Source organism: Hippoglossus hippoglossus, chromosome 19, assembly GCF_009819705.1.
Source record: "Hippoglossus hippoglossus isolate fHipHip1 chromosome 19, fHipHip1.pri, whole genome shotgun sequence".
In the NCBI taxonomy this organism is placed as follows: domain Eukaryota; kingdom Metazoa; phylum Chordata; class Actinopteri; order Pleuronectiformes; family Pleuronectidae; genus Hippoglossus; species Hippoglossus hippoglossus.
Window position 1 is genome coordinate 40,001 of NC_047169.1, and position 27,500 is coordinate 67,500.

General features: G+C 43.6%; 3 protein-coding genes across 15 annotated transcripts in view; 1 reads left to right on the forward strand and 2 right to left on the reverse strand.

Moving 5' to 3' along the window:
- The window catches only part of jakmip3 (Janus kinase and microtubule interacting protein 3), a 13,604-nt gene extending 5,456 nt beyond the window's left edge, over positions 1–8,148 (reverse strand). The window contains exons 1-17 of one of the 8 annotated variants that reach the window (XM_034570519.1): positions 7,917–8,148; positions 7,406–7,607; positions 7,076–7,318; positions 5,828–6,067; positions 5,123–5,323; positions 4,433–4,546; positions 4,182–4,337; positions 3,678–3,815; positions 3,072–3,107; positions 2,879–2,950; positions 2,274–2,378; positions 1,193–1,321; positions 1,010–1,093; positions 837–899; positions 662–760; positions 459–557; positions 236–289 (exon numbers count right to left, since the gene is read on the reverse strand). In XM_034570519.1, the coding sequence (XP_034426410.1) occupies positions 236–289; positions 459–557; positions 662–760; positions 837–899; positions 1,010–1,093; positions 1,193–1,321; positions 2,274–2,378; positions 2,879–2,950; positions 3,072–3,107; positions 3,678–3,815; positions 4,182–4,337; positions 4,433–4,546; positions 5,123–5,323; positions 5,828–6,067; positions 7,076–7,318; positions 7,406–7,540 (1,968 nt within the window). In that variant the 5' untranslated portion in view covers positions 7,541–7,607; positions 7,917–8,148. Of the gene's footprint in view, positions 1–229; positions 290–458; positions 558–661; positions 761–836; positions 900–1,009; positions 1,094–1,192; positions 1,322–2,273; positions 2,379–2,878; positions 2,951–3,071; positions 3,108–3,677; positions 3,816–4,181; positions 4,338–4,432; positions 4,547–5,122; positions 5,324–5,827; positions 6,068–7,075; positions 7,608–7,916 lie in introns of all 8 variants that reach the window. The other 7 variants (XM_034570516.1, XM_034570520.1, XM_034570518.1 and 4 more) reach the window with 7 other exon arrangements.
- A 1,906-nt stretch (positions 8,149–10,054) lies between these two features.
- LOC117752840 (rho GTPase-activating protein SYDE1) lies at positions 10,055–18,890 on the reverse strand. Of its 2 annotated transcripts, none has more exons than XM_034570510.1 (15): positions 18,693–18,890; positions 16,014–16,282; positions 15,265–15,760; positions 14,836–15,177; positions 14,524–14,716; positions 14,184–14,347; positions 13,940–14,059; positions 13,764–13,852; positions 12,903–13,037; positions 12,644–12,770; positions 12,401–12,567; positions 11,909–12,158; positions 11,506–11,787; positions 11,236–11,430; positions 10,055–11,202 (listed from the first exon to the last, which is right to left on the reverse strand). In XM_034570510.1, exons 1-14 carry the CDS (start codon positions 18,775–18,777, stop codon positions 11,246–11,248), a joined length of 2,904 nt encoding a protein of 967 aa, XP_034426401.1. In that variant the 5' UTR covers positions 18,778–18,890; the 3' UTR covers positions 10,055–11,202; positions 11,236–11,245. The 2 variants fall into 2 exon arrangements, with proteins under 2 accessions (XP_034426401.1, XP_034426402.1); XM_034570511.1 differs by having other exon boundaries at positions 10,055–11,195; positions 11,230–11,430.
- Positions 18,891–26,899: 8,009 nt separating this feature from the next.
- ebf3a (EBF transcription factor 3a) overlaps positions 26,900–27,500 on the forward strand; it is a 34,438-nt gene continuing 33,837 nt past the window's right edge. For all 5 annotated transcript variants that reach the window (XM_034571105.1, XM_034571107.1, XM_034571108.1 and 2 more), the window contains exon 1: positions 26,900–27,214. In XM_034571105.1, coding sequence (XP_034426996.1) covers positions 27,093–27,214 — 122 coding nt within the window. In that variant the 5' untranslated portion in view covers positions 26,900–27,092. The remainder of the gene's footprint in view (positions 27,215–27,500) is intronic.

A 27,500-nucleotide genomic window follows, 5' to 3' on the forward strand; every position in this document is an offset into this window, starting at 1 on the left:
TGTCAACATCATAACAATCTTGGGTTAGGGTTAGGGGGTCAACAATTTACATCATGTTAACATGTTATGATATATGTGTAATATGTAATATGTTATAAAATAATCTTAACTCTAACGATTGTGGGGACTGGATAATATGATTCCAACTTCAGATAAATCACAAGTTGATTATTCTTCAGATCAAATTGACATCTATGAAACATACATGTACAAAATAAATTCAACATACACTTACGGCGTTATCTCCCAGAATGTCCAGTTTCTTCATCAACTCACTGATCACAATTTCCTGAGGAATATAACACATCATACACGTGATGACACAGTGTTAGGATGTTAGGATGTTAGGATGTTAGGATGAGGACGATGTTAGGATGTTAGGATCAGGATGATGTTAGGATGTTGGGTTAGATGGGGTCATGGGATCATGTGATCATATGTATTCAGGTGTTACTCACTGTGACTCCCTCTGCTTCACAGTAGATCTGCAGAGGACTGAGGCCTTCTGGGAAATGGAGTTGTTGGAAGTTAATGGCAGGTGAACGTCGCTCCCTCTCCTAGAACCAATAGAGTTTACATCGAAACACAGTGTGTGACTGTTTAAATATGTCGTTGATTTCAGTGTGACTGTGTTTTGTTGTTGTTGTTGATGTTTGTTTACCTCCAGCTCTAGGATCCTGAACTCCAGCAGTTCGTTTTGATCTCTGACGTCTTGAATGTCGTTTTTCAGTCGCAGCTCTTCAGCCTCCATCAGCTTCACCTGAACAACACGACGACACTCGGATCAGCTGATGTGTTGTCATGGTAACTTTTATTTTGTGTCTAAATATTTTTACCTTTTCAACGAGCTCCTGGTTCCTCTGATAGAGAGACTGTTTCTGCTCCACCCACTGCACATCCTGAGAGGCAGACAGGTGGGAGACAGACAGACGTGTGGGGGGGACATGTAAGAGAGAGAGAGGTGACAGGTGAATGTGTGTGTGTCTGTTTTTTTGTCTGTGTGTGTTACCTGTCCTTGTTGTGTTAGCGCTGTCTCCAGGTCACTGACTCGACTTTGATATCGGTTAATTTCTGTCAGCAGCTGCTCTCTTGTCTGAAACACAGGGAATCAAACCGTCAACCTGTCAGCGCCTTGCTCCATCACAGGAATCAGAACCCTCTCTGCCGTTGCCTTGCTCAGAGGTTTGGTCACCTTGATCTCGTTCTCTGCATCGTAGTTTCCTCCACTTGTCTCCGTCAGGAGAGCATAAGCTCGCTGCAGCGCCTGATACTCCTGAGTCAGCTGACGGTAACGAAGCTCCGCCTCCTCACGCACAGACGTCTTAAACACACAAACAGAAGACCAGAGGTTAACGAGGTGTTTATTAATCAATTATTAACCAATCAACAGCCATTATTAAGAATTTAAAAACTAGTTATTAACCAGAGGTTAAACCAGTGTTTGTTTGAACAGAGTTTCAGAGGGAGACTTACGTTTCAGTGTTAATGGAAAAGTTGATGTTTTCAGGGATTTTAAACCGATAACGATCAATGATGAGTTTGAGGAAGTTAACTCTTCCATGATTTAATTTCCGTGCAGCGGTTGGCTAGAGTGGAGTGGGGGAAGGATGGTGATGGATTAACTGGAAATGTAAAGCTGGACGTCAGCTGTGAAAGTGGTGACTATGACGATGAATGATGTTTCAGAGAGGAAGCGGGTAGAGGGTGAAGTGGAGAGGACCAAGCTGCGAACCCTGGGGGACGCCTTAGGAAAGAGGTGGAGGGGCAGTTGTCTGATACTGAGATCAGACCCATGGCAGTGAGCATTGTCAGTGATGTTGAGGGAGGAGTAGAGCTGGGAGAGAAGAAAGAGATTGGTTGATGGTGTCAAAAACTGACGGTAAGGAGGACCTCAGCATCCGAGGAGAGAAGATTGCCATTGGTGACGTAAACCGTGACTTGTGTTGTGAAATCTTCAAACAGGTCATTAGAGAGGAGGCGAAGTCTGAGAGGCGACATGTTTTAAATGGAAAGACAATGTTTAGTTCAGACCTAGTTCAGGTTTAGGGCAAGATACGATTAAGGTCAAGTTCAAGGTAAGTTCAGGTTTAAGTTTAGTTCAGATTAAGGGTTTGTCAGGTTTAGTTTTAAGTCAGGTTAAAGTTTTGGGAAAAACTATTAGTTATAGTTGAGGTTAAAGTCAAAGTAACATCCTCTGAAGTCATGGAGACACGTGTGTGTGTGTGTGTGTGTGTGTGTGTGTGTGTGTGTGTGTGTGTGTGTGTGTGTGTTACCTCCTCTGGTTCAGTGTCTGGAGTTCTGTCAGTGTGAAAAGACAAAGACGATCCATCAGAGTCAACCGACGCCTCTTCATCATAACCAAAGAACGTCTCTATGACCTGCACACACACACACACCCACACACAGACACACACACAAACACACACACACACACACAAAAACAGATTTTATTGAATCTGTATGTGACCAGCCCCTCATAACTTACAAAACAAGCAAGAAACTATAAAAAACGCCGTGACCTTTGACCTTTGACCACCTAAATCTAATCAATTCATCTGTGAGTCCAAGTGAATGTTTGTGCCAAATTTTAAAACGTTCCCTTGAGGTGTTCCTGAGACATCGTGTTTACAAGGCAAAAGGTTAGAGTGACCTTTGACCTTCGAACCCTGACCTCTGAACTCTGACCCTTTAATCCTTAACATTTATGCAAATCTGAAGAAATTCTCCTTTGAGACATTGCAAGTATGTGTAATAAAGTGTGTGTAATAAAGTGTGTATAATAAAGTGTGTAACAAAGTGTGTGTAATAAAGTGTGTGTAATAAAGTGTGTATAATAAAGTGTGTAACAAAGTGTGTGTAATAAAGTGTGTAGTCTCACCCTGCAGGCTCTGAAGGTTCGTTTCCTCCTCACTGAGTCCTGACGTCTGTATCTCAGTAACATGTCTCTCTCCTCCAGTAAACACAACAACACAAAGTGATCAACACCACAACAACATGAACAACTACACAATTAACGAAAGCATTGTAAAGTTTACATATATATATATATACACACACACACATATACTTACTATAACATTCTTTACATAACCAGCCGTCTCCAGAGCCTGAAAACAAAAACAGAAACTTTGAGTTATTTCAGTCGTGCTGAAAAACTGTCGAAGTAGTAGTATTAGTGGTAGCAGTACTTGCAGTAGCCGTGGTAATAATAATAATAATTATGATAATAATGAACTCAAAGTGCTTTACATACAATATGGATAAAAATAGAAACATGTTAATAAAAATAAAAACATGTTAATTAATAATGTTATGTTAAAAAATAATGTTATGTTGGAGGAGTTACACTCAGAGTCTGACAAAGATCCCTTCATGTGATGAAGCATCGTTTTTACAGGATTAGTTAAGATGCTCCATGGGCCAGTTCTTCACATTTTGATGGAGAGAGCTGCAGGTGTTAATGTGAAGTAGCTGCTCAACCATGGAGAATAATACTCCAGAGTTCCCAGCATTCTCTGTAATAATCCTTCTTTGCAATACATGTTGCTCTGTTATAGGAGGTCACGGCTTCTTTGTAAATATGACAGTGAGCTGTGAGTTGAGTTTTCCTCCACTTTCTGTCAGCAGTACTACCCCCGTAGGTAGTAGCAGTTGCAGTATTAGTAGTAGTACTTTACCTTGGACAGGTCATCGATGATGTGTTGTTGCTCCAGAACCTGTAACCGCAGAAACTCCATTTCTCTCTCCTCCTGGCTGTAACCATGGTAACTGGTGGAGTGGCTGCGGTCCAGGTCATTTAATGAACTGGGTCTTCTCTATGGATGACAATAAATGCTGCTGTTACCATGGTGAAAAGGTAACAGATGGATGTCCTGCGCATCTGACACTGAGGAAACTTCCTGTCTGAAGTTTGTAGTTTTCTGGTTGTAGTTCTTAATCCTGAAGTCATGTAAATTGTCCAAACTGACTCACATGACCTTTACGGTCAGAGGTGACAAAGTAAACAGTCAATGCAACTCGGCTAAGCTAGCTAGCTTTAGCAGGACCTGTTGTTATCTTGTATGCATAATACATTTGTGTAATAATAATAACTTGACTTAATATATTTCCTGAAAGTGTCACTTCTACTCACAGACTGACACAAAACCATAACAGTGTTTGTTGCAGGGGTCAGGGGTTACCATAGTTACCATCTCCAGGTTCTCCTGTGTGACAAATTGAAGCTTGTTGTCGAGGCGACGCAGTGCAAGCGCCAGTTCCTCGTTCTTCCTGCTCAGTCTTTTGTTTTTGTCCAGTAGAGGAAGAAACTGACTCTCAGTCTCTCGCAGACGCTTCAGCTAAACAACGTGAGTGAACAATAAACAAGCAATAAACACTAAAAAAGAAATTATACAAATAAAGGATGCTTGTGAAGTGTGTGTGTTAGTGTTACCAGTTCGTTGCGTTCTTCAGACAGCAGAGCGTTTCGATCCTCCAGCTTCCTGACGATGGCGCTGAGCTCAGCAATTTTCAACTGAAACCTCCGGGTGTCCCGGTCCTCCTGCGACTACACATGCACACACACGTGCGTGCACACACACGTGCGTGCACACACACACACACACACACACACACACACACACACACACACACACACACACACACACACACACACACACACACACACACACACACCATAAAGTGAAAGGACTTTAGACTGTAGATAATTAACTGCAAAACCTGTAGCTCGTCACGCTCCATCGTCGTGGGTTGATGTCGTTATGGTAATGACATGTAACTTCCTCTCTTTGATAAAAGTCACATTAGGAGAAAAAATTATATAACGACACATCAGTCACTGAAATGTTTTAACTGGAAAAAGCTTCTGAAACCAAAGTTGAAATGTTTTCACCTGCAGGATGTTTTCCATTGGTTTAAAGGACTGACTGAACGCACACACCTGAACAACACATCATCTGGTCACATGACCGTCTGCGTCGTGAAGATCACTGAGCTTTGAGCAAAGGGATGTGTGATTCTGAGGATTAGAGGCTCCACATGTTTGATGATGTCATGATGAGATCAGGTAACAGGAAGTTTGATTCTACATCATGCAGCACGATCGAGACGAGGCGGAGCTTACAATGTGAGGAGCAGTGTTAGGTGTGGGGCTAGGGGTGTGACTGGGCTGGTTTGTCCCCACCCTCTGGGCGTCTCTCAGGGCTGCGATTTGCTGCTCTGCTGCCTGAGTCTGCAGCTGCAGGCGGTGAGCATGTCCAGCCTGCAGCCCCAGCGCTTTATCCAAAACACTGACCGCTCGGTCCTTCAGTTTTATCTCATCCATCTGCACACACATGGTGAGACACACACATAGGGAGACAGACAGGTAAGAGGAAGGGTTAGACAAGTAGATCTACAAGTAGACAGGCAGGTGAGGGGCAGAGTTGGTCTGTCAGACAGGTGGTGGGATGAAAATAGATTGAAGTATGAAGCTATATTACAGGTGGGTCATTGAATTCAGGGGTCTGGTTAGAAGTAGAGGGCCGGAGGGTCAGAGGCTGTGTTTGAAGAACCACTGTGTCACAGCGGGTTCATCACAGGAAGTTCACAGCAAAACAAATGACTGGATCTCAGGACACGTTAACTTCAGACTAACTGTTTTTGCAGTTAATTAGTTTTTAATGTTTCAGAACCTGGTTAAAGTAACTACTCGTTTATCACATTGACATCACAGTCAAAATGTTCCCATGACGATGTGTTTGAGTGATGACGACAACAGAACAATAGAATGAACAGATTTGTGTTTGAGCTATGTTTTCAGACATGTATGTGTGATGCTGTCTTGTACCAGTCGGCGGATCTCCCTCTCACAGTCTCTCTTGGTTCTGTTCAGCACCTCCTGGTGTTGGTGATGAGCTGATCGCAGATCGGCTGCTCGGGCCTGACAGGCCTGCTGAGTTGACATCAGAGCCTCCTCTGTGAACCTCTTAGCTCCTCTTAGCTCCTGAACTTCCTGCTGGAGGCGACAACGCTCTGCCTCCCAGCTCCTCCGTGCCTCTTCCACTTCCGCCAGCAGAGCGCTCCTCACCTGAACAACAAGACCAAGAGTTGGATGTTCTAGTTATCTAGTAAAATGGGTTAGGGTTAACCCTAATCCTCACAAGAGACATTTTAATCCAAGACAATTGGAGTGGACGACCTTCAAAACCTGTTACAGTGATGACTGAATAAAAACAACCAATAACGAAAGACCTAAAGGATAACAAAGACTGATGCTTCTTAAGCTATTCGAACTCAAGGGGACAGATATGGACTCTGTTCTGGTCCTGGATCAGTGGAACAGCTGTTTATTCTTGGTGTTGTGGGAGTTTCTCTGTCCAGTCTATATATGATTTACAAACTTGGAGAAGTTTTATTATTGTACCCACACGGTGTCAGTATAAGAACCTGTGTACCGTTTCTGATCATTAAGTCAAACAGTGTCTCCGGCATTTGACCGGACTGTATGTTTATTAATGAGGAGTCTGTAGTGACATACTCTATCAGACTGTGGTAGTTCAGAGGATTCACCAGTAGATCACCCGTCCTCAGCTGTGGTCCTGCCCCTACCCCCGTGATTCTGGTCCTAAATCAAACCCTGTGGTCCTGGTCTGATGCTGTGTTCCTGGTCCTACCCCTGAACCTGTGGTCCTGGTCCTAACTCAAGCCATGCTGTCCTTGTCCTACCCCTATGGTCCTGGTCCAAGCTCTAACCCTGTTGTCATGGTCCTAATCCTGGGGGTTAGGGTTTCCTTGAAAGAGTTCCTGGACTTTGGAGTCAGTGACAGGTTGAGGGGCTCAGGGATCCAGGAATAAGAGGACCTGATCAGGATCATCCTGGACCCCTCCAAGTAAGAAAACCCCCCTAGTCAGACAAAGACATACTGGAGTATTATACATGCCATCAGACCTGAGTCAGGATCTTGTAAGACGAGACTGAGAAGAATGTGTGATATACTATATCTGTGACCATGACGATGAGGATCAACTGTAAACAATGAGAGGATGTTAACAGACAGAAAGAGAGAGACAGACAGGTAGATCAGGCGTGGATCACCTTGTCCGTGGACCCGTCCCGCAGCGTTAGCACGAGTCCATTCAGACGTTGAATCTCTCCGTCTTTGATCTTGATGACCCTCATCAATTCCATCTCGTGTTGTCGTAGTAACGTCTCTCTAGTAACTGCCAGTTCCTTTTGCTTCTCCTCGTGGAGTTTGGTTTTTAGTTCCGTCACAGCAACCGTTGCTCGGTGATGCTCCGCCTTCAGCTCCTGACTCTTCTCTCTCTCCAGACGACTCACCTGACGACACACAGTCATGTGACTACAACACCGCAACACTGTAGAACTACATTGATACCACTGCAGTCTGGCATTCGCAGTCCTTACCTTATTCTTCTCTTGTTGTAGTTCTATTTGGATGTCTGTCAGTTTGGCTCGAAGCTCATCGTTGGCTGCTTGAAGGGTTGCCATGGCGTCCGGTCGCTCCCCTTTCCCCCGCCCCCCAATTCCTCGCTTTGACATTACCACCTGCACCTGCAGGCTTGGCCCCACCCACTGAGCTGTCTGTCAATCTGAAGGTTGACTACATCTACACACACGCACACACACACACACACACACACACACATACATGTAGTACATAGCACACAGCACTGGGGGCTACTACTATCAGTAGTACCTGTAGTATTTGTACTTGTTCACTGAAAGTGAGCACATGAGGATGAAGTAGGTCATGTGACCCTTTGACAGGTGAACAACACTTCACAACATTAATACATGACTGTTTCCATGGTAACATCAACCCTGCTGTCATCTTCACTGTATGTGCTGCACCCCCCCCCCCCCCCCACACACACACACACCCACACACACACACACAAAGAGATAAATCACTCACCATCCAATAGAAAGCCTCCAGCACTGCATTGCTGTGTGTGTGTGTGTGTGTGTGAGTGTGTCAATAGGTTAGCTTCCCCTCCACAACATGCTATCAGCAGTTAGCTTCACTGTAGCTCAGTGTGTGTGTTTGTGTGCACAGCCAGAATCAGCCTCCCTCCACCTGTCTCTCTCTCTCTCTCTCGGTCTCTCTGTGTGTGTTAGCAGTTAGCTTTTGTTGCTGTCAGTGTGTGTGTCGGTGCTGTTAGCATCTCTGCAGCCTCTGCTGGCGTCATCTCCTCCTCTTCCTCCCAGCATCCCTCAGTGATGATGAGCTGATCCATTACAGCTCTGTCTCCCTCTGCTGGAGGCTCGCCCTCATCACACCATCACCTGTCACTGGCGATGATGTCTCACCTGTCTCACCTGGTCCTCACTGGTTCCAAGGTTCCTCACACTGGAACACACACGTGTGGCTTTCTCTCTATTTTTTAAGATGTAGGGTAAAGTGCCTTGAGATCACGTGTGTTCATTTGACACAAAATATACAAATTGATATTTATACAAATAAAATTGAATTGAATTATAATTAACTGCAATGTGTGACATTATCGTGTGTCTATCCTGTGACAGGAAGTGACATCATCTAATGACTGACGTTTGAGTGTTTTCTTGTGTTTCCAGAGGACAAACTTTTTGATCATTGTCAAAAAGAAATTGAAATTATTTTTATTATCATGTTATTTTAATGTTATTATCATGTTAGTGTCATATTTATATCATGTTACATGTTCTTATGCTGATGACTCAGCGAGAGTCCTCACAACTAAAGTAACAACGTTTTTGTGTGTATGTGTAAATTCCTTTTGTCAGTCATGATCTCAGGTTACCATGGCAACAGACAAAGATCACCGTGGTGACTCACCCTGCAGGTGTACGTTTGAGAGGAAGAGCAGCTGTCACAATGTTTGATTGACAGTTTAATTAAAACACATAATGAACAACAGCCAATGAAACGTTGGAACACAAAGATCATTTCCCAGAGTTGGGTTTTACTCCGAATCTGGACGGGCTCACAGGACCTTTTTTAAATAAGACGGACTGGAAACAGGTAGAACTGCACACAGCCAAAGGAAGAGCCATGTATGAATGTTGTGTTTTAACCCTGAACAGAAGCAAACTGGATGTGAGGACTGACACGGTGTGGAGGAGAAGACTGGATGTGGACAGCAAGGTCAAACCAGTGTGGAGGGTTTTATACAAACCTCCATTGAGAAAAAGGACTGGTGACCTGCAATGGAGGATTTTACACGGTGCCATCGCGGTCAACAGTTTTATTTCCATCATCAACCCAACCGTCAAATGCAGTTGTCCATTTTGTGGAGAAGCAGAGACAGTTTTTCATGTTTTTTATGACTGTAGAAGACTCTGTTACCTTTTTAATACACTTCAGAACGTTTTTAAACAGTTTGATGAGCCGTGGAGTAAGACTGCCTTCATCCTAGGAGTTGGATATAGAAAATCCAACCCTAGCAAGTGGAAATTGTTAAACTGGATAGTAGGAGAAGCCAAACTGTCCATCTACAGCAGCAGGAAGAACAGAGTAGAGGACAGGGCAGGACAAGAAGCACTTCCTGTTTTTATCTCTCTGCTGATCTCTCTTACTATATATATATATATATATATATATATATATATATATAGTAAAAAAGTATATAATAGTTATTATACATACATGTATATATATATATATATATAATAACAACTATTAACTGTTTTCTTCTTCTCACCTGTCAGACTAAAACTCTTCCTCTGACCTGATAGAGGACTGTGTGTGTGTGTGTGTGCGTGTGTGTGTGTCATGTATCTATTGACTGATGAACAATGAATTCACAAATCTTCTTCTCTGGCATTTGACAGATCTTTGATGTTGACTTTAACGCCACCTACTGTGCCTCTGATAGGCTGTTGCTGTTAGCACCAGGCTCCTGTCAGACAAAGCTGAGGGTTAAGAGGTTTTAGAGCGCACTAAAGTTTATTTAATTCCCTGAGCTTCTTCGTTTCAGTGTTCTCGTTCTGTCAACACACATTCAGTCTGAACGTCTAAAACAAAATACACAAAATAATTCTCATCAGATTTGAATAAAAACAAAAACAAGCTGATAATAATAAAGTGTTTAATAAGAATTGTTCAGGTTAAAAAGTACAGTTTGTTCCGACAGGAACTGTGCTTCAACACTTTGGTTACATCATCATAAAACATTGTAACATCGTCTGCATAGAAACATCGTCGATAAAAAATGTAAGTGCTTATTGAAGTATGTGCAAAACAAATGAATACTGTTGAAAACTACAGTGACAGTGAGCGTAAAACTCTGTACCGCTAAAATATGATCTGCTGCTACACACATAGGGGGCGCTGCAGGTCCAGCAGTGACCTAAAGAGGACGCTGCAGCTCAACATATCCAGGATATCTTTCAGTTATCCAGCTGAACTTATCACAGTCAGGCTAATTGGTCAAATGACGCTGGTTATCAACTCGTTACGTTAATTCAGGTTTTTGTCATTAAGATCTGAGCGTGTGCACATGAAAGGGGCGGAGTTTACTTCATATGACCAATCACACACATGGACAGTTTGACTGACAGCAGAGCTGAGGGTCAAACTGTTGTATAATAAAAATCAGAGGAGAACAAACATCCAGAATAAAAGAAACAGTTACAGCTGCTAAAACATCTGGGATTGTATCAATGTGAAAGATACAGCGCCCCCTGGTGACATTTGGTAAAAATATATCACGTGACCATGTTATAATAACATGTGTGAACGAGATAAACAACTCAGAGCTCTGATTGGCTGAAGCAGCAGAGCTGCTTTACTTTAACAAAAAGCCTCAACAAGTTAAGATATGGCTGGAGTGCAAACGGCCCCAACGTGTTGTCACGATCCAACGTGATCCATCGTCCTCCAACGTGATTGATGACCCTGATATCCACAACAGCAACAACAACAGCGACACTGAACAGTGTCTTCAGAACATGGCTGTGACAGGAAGTGAAGGAACACGATGAGAACACAGAACCTCATATGTTCTTCTGATAACAAGAACCAGCAGCATCTTCGTTCCTTCATATCACAAAAATAAATTATTCTGGTTTGTTGTTTTTTTGGCACAGACAGAAGCTGACTACTCATCATCATGACGACAGTTACACGTATGATTATAAAAATAAAAACAAATCTTAACATCAGAAACTTTTCTTCAGTTTGTTTCAGTTACTGAAGGTCAGAGGTCATCGCCTCCTCTCCCTCCTCTTCCTCTTCCTCTTCCTCCTCCTCCTCCTCTTCCTCTAAAGACAGATGTTAATGTGTTTGGCGAGCTCTCGGTCAAGGTCGTGGATCAGATTGTCGAAGTCCTTCAGGCTGAGTCGACAGTTGAACGGAGCATCAAAGTCCAGGAAGTCGTCAACGTACAGACCTCCGCCTCCTGAAGACCACACGCCCTTCTTCTTCTCCACTTCCTCATCGCCGCTGTCTGAAACAACAACAAGGAGGCGTGTTCAGACTACGATAGCATGAAATCAACAACTGGCTTTGGACGTCATTTTACCTCTGTCACTGTCACTTCCTGCTACTTCGTCGTAGTCCGCCTCCTGTGCCGACAGGAGATCTTGACCACACACACTCCAGTCTCCAGCGTAGCGGTTGATCGGTGGTGGACTCTCCAGTCGGGACTGACCAACTCGGCCCCGCCGTGACACCACTACCTCCCCCTCAGGATTCTGAGGCAGAGCTAATCGCAGCACAGGATGCCGCTGCTGCGGGCCCAGGGGATGATGGGGAAGGGTGGGTGAGGGAGGAGGGGAGTCGCGGCTGTGGTCACGTACTGGCACTGAACAAAAGGAGATACAGACAGTAAAAAAAGAAGCAGAGCACAGTAGTTTCCATGGCAAAAGCAGAGTTTCGAATAGTTGAGAATAAGAACTCATATGCTGCAGCGCCCCCTGTCTCACCTGGCCACTGCTGCAGCAGGTAATGCAGCGCCTCGATGTGTCGTTTAAAATCCACCGCACTCGCCATCTCTTCACCGAACCCTTTCCCCCTTGCTGCCCTTCCTCCTCCTTCTCCTCCCCTCCAGGCCTCTTGGGTCGGGGTGAGGAGCACTGGGCCGAAGCAAACGGCAATGTTCTGATGGGTCATCCTGTTGGACGACCTGAAGGAAGCCACCAGACTAAGATGGTCAAGCAGCAGCGACAGAGTTGCCTGGAGACAGAAATGAGGAGAAGCAGACAGGAGAAGTAATGACCTGAACAACGACAGAGCTGATTGATCAGAATTTATACTACTGTTGAGTAGGTATGGGCCCCTGAGTCTGAGGTGACTAAGTCTTAGGCCCCTGAGTCTGGGTTCCCTGAGTTAGAGCAGGATTAATTGTTGAACTGTAGGATTACTGTAGGGAGAATTACTTTAGCAGTAGGATTACTGATAACTGTAGTAACTGTTACCCTCTCTGGGGGCAGCAGACAGGACAGCAGCTCCACCGTGCTCTGGGCCACCAGGGGGTCAGAAGCCGTGGGTGAGGGTCTTAGGGTCATCGTGTCCCTGACGACCTGGTACAGAGTCCTGGTGATGAGCGGTGATGGCAGCTCCCGCAGATAATCCTTCAGAATACCTGAAGAAACAATACTCATGAGCACCAGTAACCAGTGACTGTGATCTGTTACCACCAGAGTCACATGAATTCTGACCTGTAATGACATTGATGTCAGGGTAGAGGTCCTCGCTGAGACACACGGCTGAACTGTTCCTCTCGAACCAATCCCTGAGCTCCTTCTTTACTGCAGCAGATCCACACAGTCGGTACAGACCCACCACCTGACGGATGTACATGGGATCATGTGACTGACCATCGCACACTGCATCGTAACAAGATGACGAGTCTGCAGTGATCACACATCTCAACCCAAACAACCAATCACAGCCCCGATAACAGAAAAAAAACCAGACCTTCAGTCCTCGCCGTTCGATCTCTGCCACTGTTTTCTGGATTAGAAGAGGAACCGGAGCTGAACTACCTTCTTTCTCCACCAGATGGTGCAGTTCCACCCCAAACACATTAACAGGTGATGTGTCAGTGTTGACCTGTGGAGGGAAGAAGAAGAAGAGGAAGAAGAGGGTGAACTGATGAAGACCTTTGAGCAGTGGTGGACTGCACATCGGGAGCACTGGGACATTTCCTGTTGGTCTTTTTTCTGATAACTTGATCAACAATAATGTAGCAAGCAGAAATGAGTCAATGGACCTTTCTGGTTCTTATAACCTTTACATGGCCTGGTGCCCCAGTACATCTCAGAGCCTAAGGGTGACTCTCAGTCGTTTAACTACCTGTGACTAATCCTATTTAATTATTTATGTACTTACTCTAGCCTGTTTAGTCTATTTGTAGACTAAAATCAAGGGTTTGAATTGTGGACTCATTCTAAACTTACTGGGTGACTCTTACTACTCTATGACTTTGTTTTTATCTTCTCTCATTCTATTGTTATTTCATTGGCTCTTACTATTATTTTTTTATGTTGTTTTTAATTTTCTCTAATTCTATTTATATTTATATTAAGTGTCCTACTTGTTTACTAGTCTGGTAACGTTACATCAACAAATAGGGTGAGCCTATCAAATTAGGGGTCTGGTGCTTTGCCTGGAAAGGAGTCCAATTCCTGGCCTGAATAATTGTCCCAGTCACCCTCTGCCTTTGACTGATGAAGATGAGGAAGATGTTGAACTGATGAAGATGATGAAGATCCGATTGCCAAACTCGTGTTAGGAATGCAAAATGAAGATTCACTTTGGTGTGAGCGCAGTGTTTACCTGTGTGTCCCACTTCTCGTGCAGAGACAGTTTGACAAAGAGAAGTCCTCGAGGCTCCAGTTTCACACACAGCTGTTGACTACGACTCCCTGAACAACACACACATGTTTCATTATATTTATAATATTTATACAGTTAAACATTAGATGTGAATTTTATGTTTGAGGGAAGGAAACCTTTAAACAGTGCCGGGATGGAGACTCCGCCCAGACAACACACTCTGTTCCTGGTTGGACCGCATGAAGCCTGATTAACATCAGATCCTGGTTTAGACACACCCCCTGTCTGGGGATTGGCTGAAATACAGGAAAATAACATGTTCTGGAGGTTCTGTCTGTGAGAACAAAAACCCCTAACCCTAACATTTTCTGGAACTTCTCCTGCAGCCTCCTAGTAAAATATCAATTTCAATAACCTCACCTGGTGTCAGCACCACAATGCGGAGTTGGCGAGCTCGCTCCAGCTCAAGGTGGAAGGTGTGGTTTAACGAGAGGGCGGAGCTTCGCAGGTTTAGGAGGGCGGTCCTCGCTCTCGTCACCCCGTCAACCTGAATGGCGAGGAAAACGTCCTTACTGCCCTCCGACCTAAGAGCAAATGCAACCATTTTAACTGTTTATCTGTCACCTCCCCAGACTGACGATCAACCACTTTCAAGCAGATTCGTACAACAAAAGTTGTAACAGAACTTGAAACTAAGCTGCAGTACCACTAACGTCCACCAGATGCCACTGTAATAAAACTATGTACAGTTGTCGTGTACCTGGTCTTCATCTCCTCCAGGCCCAGCAGGTGGACTGTCAGTAAACCCGTCACCCTCTGGCTGCATCGAGGTGGATCAGAGCCCGGGTACAACCGGAACGAACTCACATCGCACAACATTTCCTGAGAAGCTGCAGGTTTAGGACCTTGGTGCCGAGGCAACAGTTCGGGAGAATCTCCATCGCTAACATGACCTGAAAGAAAAGGCGACATTTAACATCCTGGTACTTTCACTTACAGGTGTGTGCAGCTGGAAAAACATGAGAAGGTTCATTCTTGTCATCGTACCGTGACCCTTTACATGAACCTTTACCTCCTTTACTCACGGAGCATCCTCTCAACGATTGTCGCAGGGGACGAGTGGGTGGGGCGGAGCTGTCCAGGTGATATCTGCTGATCACATTCTGATTGGACGACGTCAACAATGATGTCACATTCTTCATGCCACACTCATCCCCGCCTCCTCTGCTGTCATCTGCCTGGCGATGAGCTCGAGATGACGAGCGGAGGCTGAGTTTGCGTCGTAGTTCGGGAAGTTTCTTCATCTTTTGAGAAAGTTTCCTCACTGTACCAGGAGACCTCAGCCTGTCAATCACACTACCTGGTGTGCCTCCTTTCTTCTGGGAGGAGGGGCTATGGTCAGAGGGGGGGTGGTCTGAGGGGGAAAGAGATGGAAGTTAAATGTAACTTGTGTCTGTATGAAACATGTCCAGGTCCAACCTGAAATCACGTGTGTTCTCACCTGTGAGTTCTGCTGTGATGTCATCAGTACAGTAGCTGACACTAGGGTTAGCGCCCTCCAGTGGATGTTCATCGCTACGAGCCTCCATCGACCTGACCCCTCCTTCTTCTCCTCTAGTATCTTCTGACCCCACCCTATTTGTTGCACCCCCTTCCCCCTCCCTCTCCTCTCTCCTCCTCCCTACCTCCCCCTCCCTGCGGGGGGCGTCCTCCTCCTCTGGGATCGGGTTGTACCAGATGTTGCTGCCGCTGTCCTCCGGAGGGCCACAGGCATCCTCTGAAGCCTGGGACTTTCCTGAAGACAGTACCCAGGCTCGGCTGCTGCGATCCAGGCTCTGCAGGTAGGCACGTTGTCCGGAGCGTTTGGTGCTGATGGAGGTGGTGGGGACATCAGTGGAGCCCCCTGTTAACTGGGAGGCTTCCTGCAACACTGTTGTAGAACTGACAGGAATGTCCGAGGCAAGACAGATGAACTTCCTGTCGCTGAACTGCTCCATCTGGAAGTAAAAGGCGTGGGTGTGAAACTTGAGAAACGAGGATACAAAAATTCAAGAAAACAGAAGAAGAAAGAACAGAGTGAGCAGAGGGGGGTGTCATTTATCAGGAGTAAAACTACCTGAAGCTAGAGAAGAAGAAGTTGTAAACAGAGGGTTCAAAGAAGACAGAATTTTCATGATCAAACTAACACGATCATAAGTAGAAGGAGTTTCATCTCGTGAAGCCATCACAGCTACACATGACTTTTTGTACCTTATCCTGCATTTGGCTGCAGGTCCACCCAGGTGCATCTTGGGATATCGCTGGTGGGCAGTCCCAGGGAAATGACCTGGGGGTGGGGCTTGAGGACAGAGCGACAGACCCCTGCATCACCCAGTGCTGTTTCTTAGCAACTGTGATGTGGTTACGTGATGCTGAAGGAGGGTCAGGGTCTGATAGTGGCGCTGTTCTCACTGTTGCCGTCATTGATGGTGATGATGACGTCTGATCAGAGTAAGATGACATGACCTCATCTGGATCATCTGGAGGATACACACACATACACAGATATTATTAGCACTGTGACAATTTGATTCGAAATCAGTGAGTTACTTTGTGTTTGTCTATTACCATCTATACCCATCTATAATCAACCTAAAATCAATCTATAATCAATAATAATAGATAATATAATATAATATATTTATAATTTCAAGAACCCCTTAGTCCCATTAAAGCTGCTAGAGGACAAATGTAGGATTATTTTAGACCCAATTCAACCATCTCAAAGATCCTGGAAACTTCGCCAGTAACATTTGAACCTTGCAGATCTTTAAGGTTCTACATTAAGAACCAATGAATTCTCCTCCAACCTTCTTGATTTTTATTCAGTTTGTGAAGTGATCTCTGAGTCATGTGATCACTCTCCAGTCACATGATGCTTCATATGGAGTCACATGATCAGAATCAGTCCAGTTTTCCTCTTGTTTTATCTCCATGTTTCGTCTCCACCTCATTGCAATGTTTTACCAGACAGGAAGTGACACGATCCAGAGGTCAGCGTCCATTTCCTGTCATGTCAACGAGGACCTGATAGAGGACTGTGTGTGTGAGTGTGTGTGTGTGTGTGTGTGTGTGTGTGTGTGTGTTTATGTGTCTGCGCAGATGTCAATGACTTCTCTGTATTCTAGAATAAGCACAGTGCTGCTATTCACTATTCATTAGTCACAACACAAACACACTCAGACACACACACAGCGCCTTTCAGAGCCGAAAACTCAAACTAACATCTGTTTCACGTCACATGACTCATGAAAACTAAAATATAACACTTTTCAGCCATGACTCTGATTGGTCAGAAGTTAATTAACCTGCAGCATCAGTTACCAGGGTGATTACCTAGGTAACTTAAACCAGAGGTTAACTTGAATTTGTCAAGTTTATACTCTGGTCACAGCAACAACAACTGTCAGTCAATGTATCTAAAGATCAGACAAACAGGAAGTAACTACACACACATGTCTAATGACAGGAAGTGGTCCACTCTGTAAACAGGAAGTGGAACATTAAACTTGTGTGTTGATGAGTTGAGCGTTTTCACTAAACTTTTACTTTAGTTACTCACACAGAGAGAGAGAGAGAGAGAGAGAGAGAGAGAGAGAGAGAGAGAGGGTAAATCAACATGTAACAGCAGAGGATCTGTGGAGCTGGTGTGGATTGTTAGAGTCTCTGAGGTGGACCAGGGTCTTCAGAGACCCACAAGATCCTTTGAGCTCCTCTCACGAGCTTCTGAAAGATCTAGATTCTCCTCAGAGGATAAACCTTTGTCAGCTGCTGGAGCCCAACAGAACCAGCCTGACCCGTAGGAGCAAAATTAATAATGTCTTTTCTTTAGTTTCTATTGTTCTTTATGGTTTTCTACTTATTATACTTAGTATCTGACTTGTTTTCAAACGTCATTGTACATGTGTGTACTGATATCGAAATACAGTAGAAATAGAAGTTTTGTACCTGTTGTATTGTAAGTATATGAAAATCAGTCTTCTTCATTCTTTACAGTTTACTTGTGTGTTTTATTTCCTGCAGCTGAGCTTGAAGCTGCAAGACTAAAACTGTCAGACACACAATGAGAATACTACTCTGGTTAATGAACAGTTTTACTATAGGTGGGAAAACCTGAGTTCACTTAACGAGTTTAAACCAGCATCATGTGATCACTAAGCCTGATTGTGATGTAAGGTTAAGTTCAGCTAGATAACTAAAATATGGTTTGTAACAGGAATTTTCCTGGTGTTCCTCTGACAGTCTAACCCTGAAGATGACCACGACTGAAAGCTCTACAGTCACATCATCGCAGCTTGTTCAGTGAAATGCATGCTGGGATACATGTCTGAAGTCATCTTAAAAAAGACAGAGTCTGATGATCTAGTAAAGAGTTAATCCAGAAAGAACCAAGACTGAGACAGAACTGAACCACAGACACAGTGCAACATCAGGAAGCAGCTGTGGATGTCCACAGGATGAAGATGGAGAACGTCCACAGGATGGAGACAGAGAACATCATCAGGATGAAGACAGAGAACGTCCTCAAGATGAAGACAGAGAACATCATCAGGATGAAGACAGAGAATGTCCTCGGGATGAACACAGAGAATGTTCTCAGGACAAAGACAGAGAATGTCCTCGGGATGAAAACAGAGAATGTCCTCAGGATCAAAACAGAGAAAGTCCACAGGATAGAGACAGAGAACATCATCACTATGTAGACAGAGAACGTCCTCAAGATGAAGACAGAGAACATCATCAGGATGAAGACAGAGAATGTCCTCGGGATGAACACAGAGAATGTTCTCAGGACAAAGACAGAGAATGTCCTCTGGATGAAGACAATGGACATCCTCTTGTCTCTGCAGCAGCGTTTACAAACACTTATGTTACAAACTGTTTCCTCACCGCTCAGTTTAGACTTTGTCTTCCTGTGGCTTCTGTCTTTTCCTCTGAGTCTGGAGAAGGTTCTCTTCAGCAGGGGCTCGGCCATGGTGTCCCCCGTCCTCCCCTGTCCTCCCCCGTCCTCCCCTGTCCTCACAGAGACTGATCCAGCCGGAGAACAGACGATCACAGCTCCTCGTCCCTCATGCCTCAGTCCATGACTCTGAACAGGATATAAATTCCTCACATTCTTTCCCAAACTCCCCCTCCTCCTCCCGTCCCTCCTCCCACGCTCCTCCCTCCACTGGGAGACAAGGAAAACTGAGGAATCCTGGGCAATGTAGTTTGTTCCTTTAAAATCAGAAATGAACTCATCATATCCTTCATGTTTCCCTGAGCGTGTTTCTGTTGCATTACTGACATTTCATTATTATTATTTTAGTCCTGTAACATCTGACATTTACTTTACTTCACTTTACTTTACAGGCCCAGGTGTTCCTGATTCCAGTAACCATGGCAACTCACATCATTTACACCTCTGCTCTTGTCTGCTGATAGAAAGAGTTTCAAAATAAAAGTCGACATCCAGTATGGTCACAGACCTTAGCTCTCACTCGCACTTTAACTCCTGCAGCATCTGTCACATGTTTCCTGTCTTGCTCTCGCTCTGCTGCTGCATTGAAAATGTAAAAACATAAAAAATATGAGAAGCATTTATATTAAAACCTTAAAACCCTACAGATATAGATATATAAACATTGACATATACAAAGACCTAAGTACTGCAGATAGTTGTAACATACATGTAGAGAGTGTTCAGTTCCCACTGTTCCTCGTGATCCACAATGTGAAGCTCTGCTGCCTCTGAAGCTCTACCGAAGCTCTACCTAGTCTTCTGTTACACCAGTGAAGCCCTGGAGCTTGTGAGCCCTCATCTCCACTTCAATGGGCAAACACCATGCACACCACCCCCATTTGTGGCATTCCTCCACCAGCTCAGCATACTTAGGCTCTTCTGCTCGGTGGCCTCCTCCATCCGTTCCTCCCAGCTTGGCAACAGTGACTCTATCAGCTGTTGGTAGAGTGCTCTTCCTTTGGAACCCAAACACCTTCTGCATATCTCCATTGTTGGGGTATCTTCCTCCTCCTCCAGTTCACCCTTAGGAGCGTCCACAGTCAGTGTGTGAGTTTGGGCACAAGGTAGGGTACTCCCCTGGGTTCAGGGGCTGACCCGGCCCTGATGACCCTAACCCTTCCAGCGGGGTTCATTGGTTTTAAACTCAGTGGTTGGTCTTGGTGGATTGATCAGAGCTGTGCATTCTCCCAGTGCTTCCCCTCGTGCTGCATCACTACACAATACTATAGATATATAAACATTTAAATACTGCAGATATAGTTATATATATATAAAAACATTTAAATACTGCAGATATAGTTTTATATATATATATATATATATATATATACATAGTTTGTTTCTCAGTTCTGTGTTCGTCCACAAGATGGAGACAAACTCCAGGAAACAGATTCACTGACACTAAACTAAAAACTACTGATCAGATAATTACACTTTTACTCAGATGGTTCATGTGTTTTTGTTCCTTTTTTACCATATTTTATTTTATTTCATAGAATTCATTTTATTTGATCTTGTTTTATTTTATTTTGTTTGTGGGTGAGTTAGTTTGTGTTTAAAATTAGTTCTGTTGTAACATCATCTGTAAACGAACTCAAGTGTCACTAACTAACACAACCAACATGTCATGTTCAAAGCTACATACAAATAAATATATAGATTTATGTAAAGTTTCATGTCAGTTTAACTTTTACTTTCATGTTCAATGTCAATTTTTTTAACTTCATTTTTGTCATTAGAAGACGATGGTTCACAAACACATGAAAATAAAAGTGAATCAGTATTTGTTCAATTAATTTTAAGATTATTTTTAGTTATTGATCAAAGAGGGATTTTGTCAAAGTAACAGCTGTTTCCTGATTCTCTTCTTTCTTCTGATTTCACTTTGTTCATTTTATTTTTACTTTCTCTGGTTCTTTCACGATATAGGTCAAATCTTTCACAATAAAAGTCCATCAGCTCACTTTGTTGGATGCTGGTGAGGAGCATGGAGGAGAGGTTCCGGATGATCGGAGGACGAGTCAGCAAATTAAAAACAGAGGACGGGGCAGGTTTGGACATCTGGAGCCGCCAGTCAAACCTGAATTCATTAACCTCCTCTGTTAATTAATTAAAGAAATGTCAGGTTCAATTAGAGCCCTTAAAGAGCGGGAATTATCTTAATCGAGCCTGATCGGCCACTTCACTGAAGTCTGGCACATCACAGAGAACAAACAGGGAGGACAGGCCCTTGCCTGCAACCTGTCAGACAAAACTGAGGGAATCTCCATTTAAACAATCATCATTGGATGTACCAAGGTTCTTCAAACTAGCCGTAATTAAACCTCCTTTTAAAAGCCTAATAAAAGTTTAATCCGGACGATATCTAACCTCCTCTTTGTTTCCAGAATCCTGGAGAACGTGGTGACACTTCAAATGAGACTGACTGGAGGAGGGGGAGGAAGGGGGAGGTTGTTTTTTGTCATTTAAGCAGAACCAGTGGAGGAGTGGCACTCCTGTTCTCTAGAAACCTTCTGCCAAAGTCTCATGTTGTGGAGTAAGTACTGAGGGGCAGACTGATGGTGGTCAGAGCCAAATATGAACTTTTTACTATTGTTTTTATAAATGTATACGCTCCCAACGCAGGACCTGACAGAGTTCAGTTTTTAAATGAGATCAGTGTGGGCCTGAAGAGTTTATATTCCTGGGAGGGGATTTCAACTGCACAGAGAACGATCAGCTGGACAGAAATCACATTGAACCTCATGCCGCTTCAAAACGTGCCATGAAGCAGCTGATGGAAACTCACAGGTTAAAGGATGTATGGAGAGAAATGCATGACAAAGTGTACTGTCTACACTTGGGTCCAAAGCACGGAGGATATAGAAGAAGAAGATGTAAACAGGTTAGGAATCATTATTGAAACCTTTAGAAAAATCTCAGCTGTTAAAGTAAACTGGGCAAAAAGCGAGGCCTTAGCAGTTGGGAGATGGTCTGCAGGTCTCCCTCAGCTGCCAGGAGGGCTACGCTGGAGGAAGGAGGCCTAAAGTACCTGGGGGTTCATTAAGGGGTTGATGACACGGTAAGGAAGAACTGGGAGGGAGTGGTGGAGAAGGTGGAGGGGAGGTTGGCCAAGTGGAAGTGACTACTACCTCAAATGTCATACAGAGGAAGAGTTTTAATTATCAACAACCTGGTAGCATCAACCCTCTGGCACAAATTAAAATGCATAGAACTCCCTGCTGGTCTGCTAGGAAAAGTGCAGTCCATCATGTTAAACTTCCTCTGGGACGAATTACACTGGATACCACAGAGTGTACTATACCTGCCAAAGGAAGGGGGGGGGGGGGGGGGGGGGGGGGGTGCTGTTCTGCACCTGGGGAGCAGAACAGCAGCTTTCAGACTACAACACATACAAAGATACCTAACAGGGAATGATGACATGGTCTGGAAACCAGCTACAAGCATCATTTTAAGGGGAGTAGCAGGTCTTGGTTTAGATGCATCTTTGTTTTTAATGAACTGTGATTTTATCTGTATGCATGACCTGCCTCCATTTTCCACGGACTGTTCAGAGCATGGACTCTTTTTATTTGGAACAGACTGGAGCCTGCAGTTTCATTGTTTTGGCTCCTGGAAGAACCTCTGATCCACGGAGCCCGGTTGGATGTTCAGGACAACAGCAGACCTGGTCTCACCCAGCGTTTATGTTCAGCCAGGACAGTGAAGCTGAAACAAATAGTGGATGTAGCAGGTCCAGGACTTCACAACACGGAAGCAGCAGCTTCTCTACTGAGCCTGAAGTCAAGACGACACACCAGAGACATTTTGAAGGAATGGATTAAAAGACTGAGAAAAGAGGAAACAGAGATGCTGCAGGATTAATGGACAGGAGCAGAGACACGAAACGTAGGAGATCATGAAACTGCTGCAGCTGCAGACCTGCACATGATAATTGGGAACACTTTATACAAACATTGTGTGCAGGCTGTAGTATGGAGGTTAGAGTTCAGGTTATCTGCAGTGGAGAATCCTGCAGGGGGCGCTGGCTGTCAACAGATTTATCTCTAAAATCAATCCCACCATGTCTACTGAATATCCCTTCTGCTGTTTCCTGGACTGCAAAAGACTTGAGTCTCTTTTTAGAACCTTGAAAACTGTGTTTTGAAACTGCAATGAGTGTTGGTCAGAAACTGCTTTTATCTTTGGTGCAGGATATAAAAAGAAGATGCAAAAAAGTGGCAGATGTTGAACTTTGTAGTGGGTCAAAGTAAACTGTCCATTTACAGAAGCAGGAAAAACCAGGTAGAGAAGGTTCCAGGTGAAGAGCTGAGGCCCACGTTTGTTTCTTTAGTAAAAGAGTCAGAACAGATTTTAGATTCTACACTCTAGTGAAAAATGGGTTCGGGTTAGGGTTAGGGGTTTTCTGTCTCTGTGGTGATTCACCAAAGCAGTTTGTTCTGTTGTGGAGGGGCAGCTGGTTTTTAACTCTGTGCTCCTGTGAGTCCTTTTTAAAACATTCCATCTCCATATGATTTGGAAACTATGTCGTGTTAATATTGTCTTTATTTATTAAAAAATAAATGTGGTTTTAAAAATAAAATAAAAATCTCTGTGTCTGCTTCCTCTTGGTGTCGCTCTTTCTTCACTCCACCGTCTCTCTGCTGGGATGGAGGAAATTCCCTGAGCTGGGACGAGTGGAATTCCCTCAGCAACACACACACACACACACACACACACACTCACACACACACACTCACACACACACACACACACACACACACACACACACACACACACACACACACACACACACACACACACATGCACACACAGCTGAGAGTTGTCTCTTTGTTTCCTTGCATTTCATTAACATTTTTCTGGTTCATCATCATTTCTCTTCTTTTTTCTTGAGTATTTTCATCTGAAAACGAGTTGAACAATAGAAACATTAGAATCAAACAGTGAAATAAATGAACATTAGAATCGAACCCTAAACAAAGTAAAATAATCCCAGCTTTATGCTAATGTTCACCCTAATGACCGACTAGGTGCGACACCTAGTGGCAGCTACTGAATGTCATAATTACGGTCACAGTTTAGTATGTTATAAAACATATGAACATATAAAGAACACATTTTCAAATGTGTCATTATTGTGTGAATTAATAAAAAAAATTCTCATATGTAATTTGTTCCAGAACTGATTTCATCGATTTCAGAGCAGAACTGATCATAAACTGATTGAAAGATGAATCAGTTCTGATTATTTAAATTATTATTTTAAATTTGACGACTGTTTTCACTTCGGCTGATTCAGACGATTTTGAACTTGACGAGATCTTTAAAGGTCAAAGGTCAGATAAAAAAATGTAATCAAACTTAATTTAAAATACAAACAATGTGACCTAACAGGATGAAGGTATGATGTTGCAGACATACACACACACACAGCTGACACTTACTCAGTCACATTTAACTACAGCAGCATTTTGACTCTGTGTGTGTGTGTGTGTGTGTGTGTGTGTGTGTGTGTGTGTGTGTGTGTGTGTGTGTGTGTGTGTGTGTGTGTGTGTGTGTGTGTGTGTGTGTGTGTGTGTGTGTGTGTGTGTGTGTGTGTGTGTGTGTTTGACAGCTGGCCCATCTGACTTTGTCGTGACATCTGGGAAACCTGGTGTTCTGCCGTTGAGCTATTTAAATGCAAATGTGTGTGTGTCTCTTTGTGTGTGTGACTGAGCAAGCACGCAACACACACAATGACAAAGGAAAAACTTAACACACAATAAAGAAGACAAGGGTTAGGGTTACACGCACACGCACACACAAACACACACAGTGATACATTAACTCTATTTGTGTCTTTACTGTTTCTAATGATTCTCTGATGTCATTTATACATTTTATTTAATTAGAATTCGTTTTTTGTATAATTTTGTATTTTTAATTTCAAAATAAAATCACTTCTGTTTTGAAATGTTTTTATCATGAAATATAAGAATGAGGAAAAAATATAAAAATATTTTCTCCAGAAACATTTTTATTCTAGGATTTATATTAGTTATATTGTTAATTATATATCATAGATTAGTAAATATATTTATCATTAATGCTTAAAGTGAACAATATTTTATTCGATGAACTGAGAAACAGAGACATGTAGAAATAAAAAACTAATAAAATCTGACGATTCAACAATTTATATTTACACAGGTGATTTATCATAGAAACATGATCAAACATGTGTGAACATGTTTGATCTGAGCTTCATCAAGGTCACGGTTTAACACTTGTTATCATCATTATTATCATTATTATTATTATTGTTATTGTTATAATCGGGTTTTGATTCATCTCAGTCTGATCGGTTTCTTAATTGTTTAATAATATAAAAAATGTTAACAAAAGGATTTGTTCACTTACCAAATTTACGTCTTTTTCTCCTTTTCTTCCTCCTCGTCCTCTTGCTCATCTTCCTCCTCTTCTCCTCCTCCTTCCATCTTTTTATCTTTTCTTTTCACATTTGTCTTTCTCTTTATTTTCTTAGGTCTTGAAGAAGAAACAAATCAAGTTTTCTTTGCTCTTTACCTTTCTCTACTTCTTTTCTTCCTCCTCCTCATATTTTTATATTTTTCCTCACTTTTTAGAATTTTCTTGCTTTTCCTTAAACTCATCATAATATTTTATTTCTCTTTCTATCAACTGGTTTTCATTTTTCTCTTCCTCTTCTTCTCTCTCATATCAAATCTCCTCTTTTTGTTTTTCTGTCGAAACTCGTTCCACGGAGCCTCGAGGGCCTGCAACGCTGTTATTCTGAAAAGCTTCTCTCACTTCCTCTCTAAAAGAGAAAGCGTGTGAAGAAAAAATATATATATATTTCTCCTGCTGGTTCCTGTTTGAACCTGAACCAGAGTTGAACCCGAGCTGAGCCAGACCTGAACCGGAACTGAGCCAGACCTGAGTCAGACTTGAGCCAGAACTGAGCCAGACCTGAACCAGAGTTAAACCAGTTCTGAGCCAGTCCTGAAGCAGAGCTGAGCCAGAGCTGAGCAAGACCTGAACCAGAGCTGAGCCAGACCTGAACCAGAGCTGAGCCAGACCTGAGTCAGACTTGAGCCAGAACTGAGCCAGACCTGAACCAGAGTTAAACCAGTTCTGAGCCAGTCCTGAAGCAGACCTGAAGCAGAGCTGAGCCAGACCTGAACCAGGGCTGAGCCAGACCTGCAAGACTGATCCCTTAGAGATTTCCCACCAACACTTCAGCTGCACCTTATTTAACCAGGAACCAGGACCAGCTCAGATTCTTTACTGGAGAGAGAGGACATGACTGCACTGGGCGATCAAGGGCTGTCTCTCTCTGGTTGGTTGGTTTGAGCTCCCTCCTCCTCCTCCTCCTCCTCCTCCTCCTCCTCCTCCTCCTCCTTATCCTCTCTCTCTGTCTCTCTCTCTGTCTCTCTCTCTCTCTCTCTCTCTCTCTCGCTGTCTCTCTCTCTCTCTCTCTCTCCCTCTCTCTCTCTTTCTCTCTCTCTCTCTCTCTCTCTCTCTCTCTCTCTCTCTCTCTCTCTCTCTCTCACCCCTCCTCCCCTAATTTGGCCAGACCCCGCCCCCGCTGTGATGTCGTCAGTGGCTTGGAGGAAGACCCGTGGGGTTTTTGGGTTTTGGCGTCCAGTCCTGTGGGGCCGCAGGGCTGAGAGTTTCTCCTTCGCTCCTCATCCCTCCATCATCGGTTTTCCTCCTCATCTCTTTGGGGAAAAGAAAAAAGACACTTAGCTTTAGCTCGATTCTCTGTCCGGACCCGTCGCCGTTTTCCCCTCGTTTTCTCGTCCTCTGAGGATTTTATTTCGCTTTTCTGTTTTTCTCCTCCTCCTCCTCCACCTTTCTTTCTTTCTTTCTTTCTTACTTTCTTTTTGTCTTTCATGCCCTTTTCAACATGTCGACAAAAAACGAGTTTATAAAAAACACAGAAAAACTGACCGATTTTTTCATTTCAGAGTAAAAAGTTGAATTAAATCTGAAAAAAGTTCAGTAGAAGAATAAAAGTCCTGCTCCACTCCTCCCTCAACAAATCCTTTCTTTTTCTCCTTTTCCCTCCGTCCTCCTCGCTCCTTCGTCCTCGCCGTCCGACAGGTTTCAGACTTTGAGATTTTAGTGTTTGTGAAGAAATCGTCGTCCGAACAGAAGCTCAAGTCTCCGTCCATCCTGCAGTGCTGAGCTTTTTTTTTTCTTCTGGACTTTTCTGTTTTCTTGTTTTTCTTCCTGTTGTTCTGTCTTGGTGCGCCCGCGGCAGCGGTCGCAACGCCGGGCCCCTGGAGATGTTCGGGATCCAGGACAACCTGCCCCGCGGGGCCACGGCCAGCATGAAGGAGGAGCCGCTAGCTGTTCGCTCTTGGATGCACTCGGCCGGCGTGGTGGACGCCAACACGGCCGCTCAGAGGTAAACTCATTGCCACCCCAGAGGGATTCTGGGAGCTGAAGTCCCAGTGGAACGTTTAGATTTAAATTCACTATGTTTCTCAACAGAACTCAGGAACCTTTGTTCAGCTGACATAATTGTTCAAGTTTCATCAGCAAAATTTCCTGATCTGGAAATAAAAAGCTTTAAAAAACATAATAATAATAACAATAATAATACTTTGTGTACATTTTAAATGTTTTCTTTAGCTGAAAGAAAAATTATTCAGATAAAAAGAAAAGAATTTGAATCAAATTGCTTTTATTTG

What these genes read in the sequence shown, in the direction of transcription:
- LOC117752840 (XM_034570510.1), bottom strand. Translation starts at nt 18,777, where the DNA reads ATGGCCGAGCCCCTGCTGAAGAGAACCTTCTCCAGACTCAGAGGAAAA. An exon ending in CATCACAGCAGAACTCACAG is followed by an intron (nt 15,178 to 15,264) that starts GTGAGAACACAC and finishes TTTCCCCCTCAG; the next exon opens with ACCACCCCCCCTCTGACCAT. An exon ending in CCTGCTGCAGCAGTGGCCAG is followed by an intron (nt 11,788 to 11,908) that starts GTGAGACAGGGG and finishes CCTTTTGTTCAG; the next exon opens with TGCCAGTACGTGACCACAGC.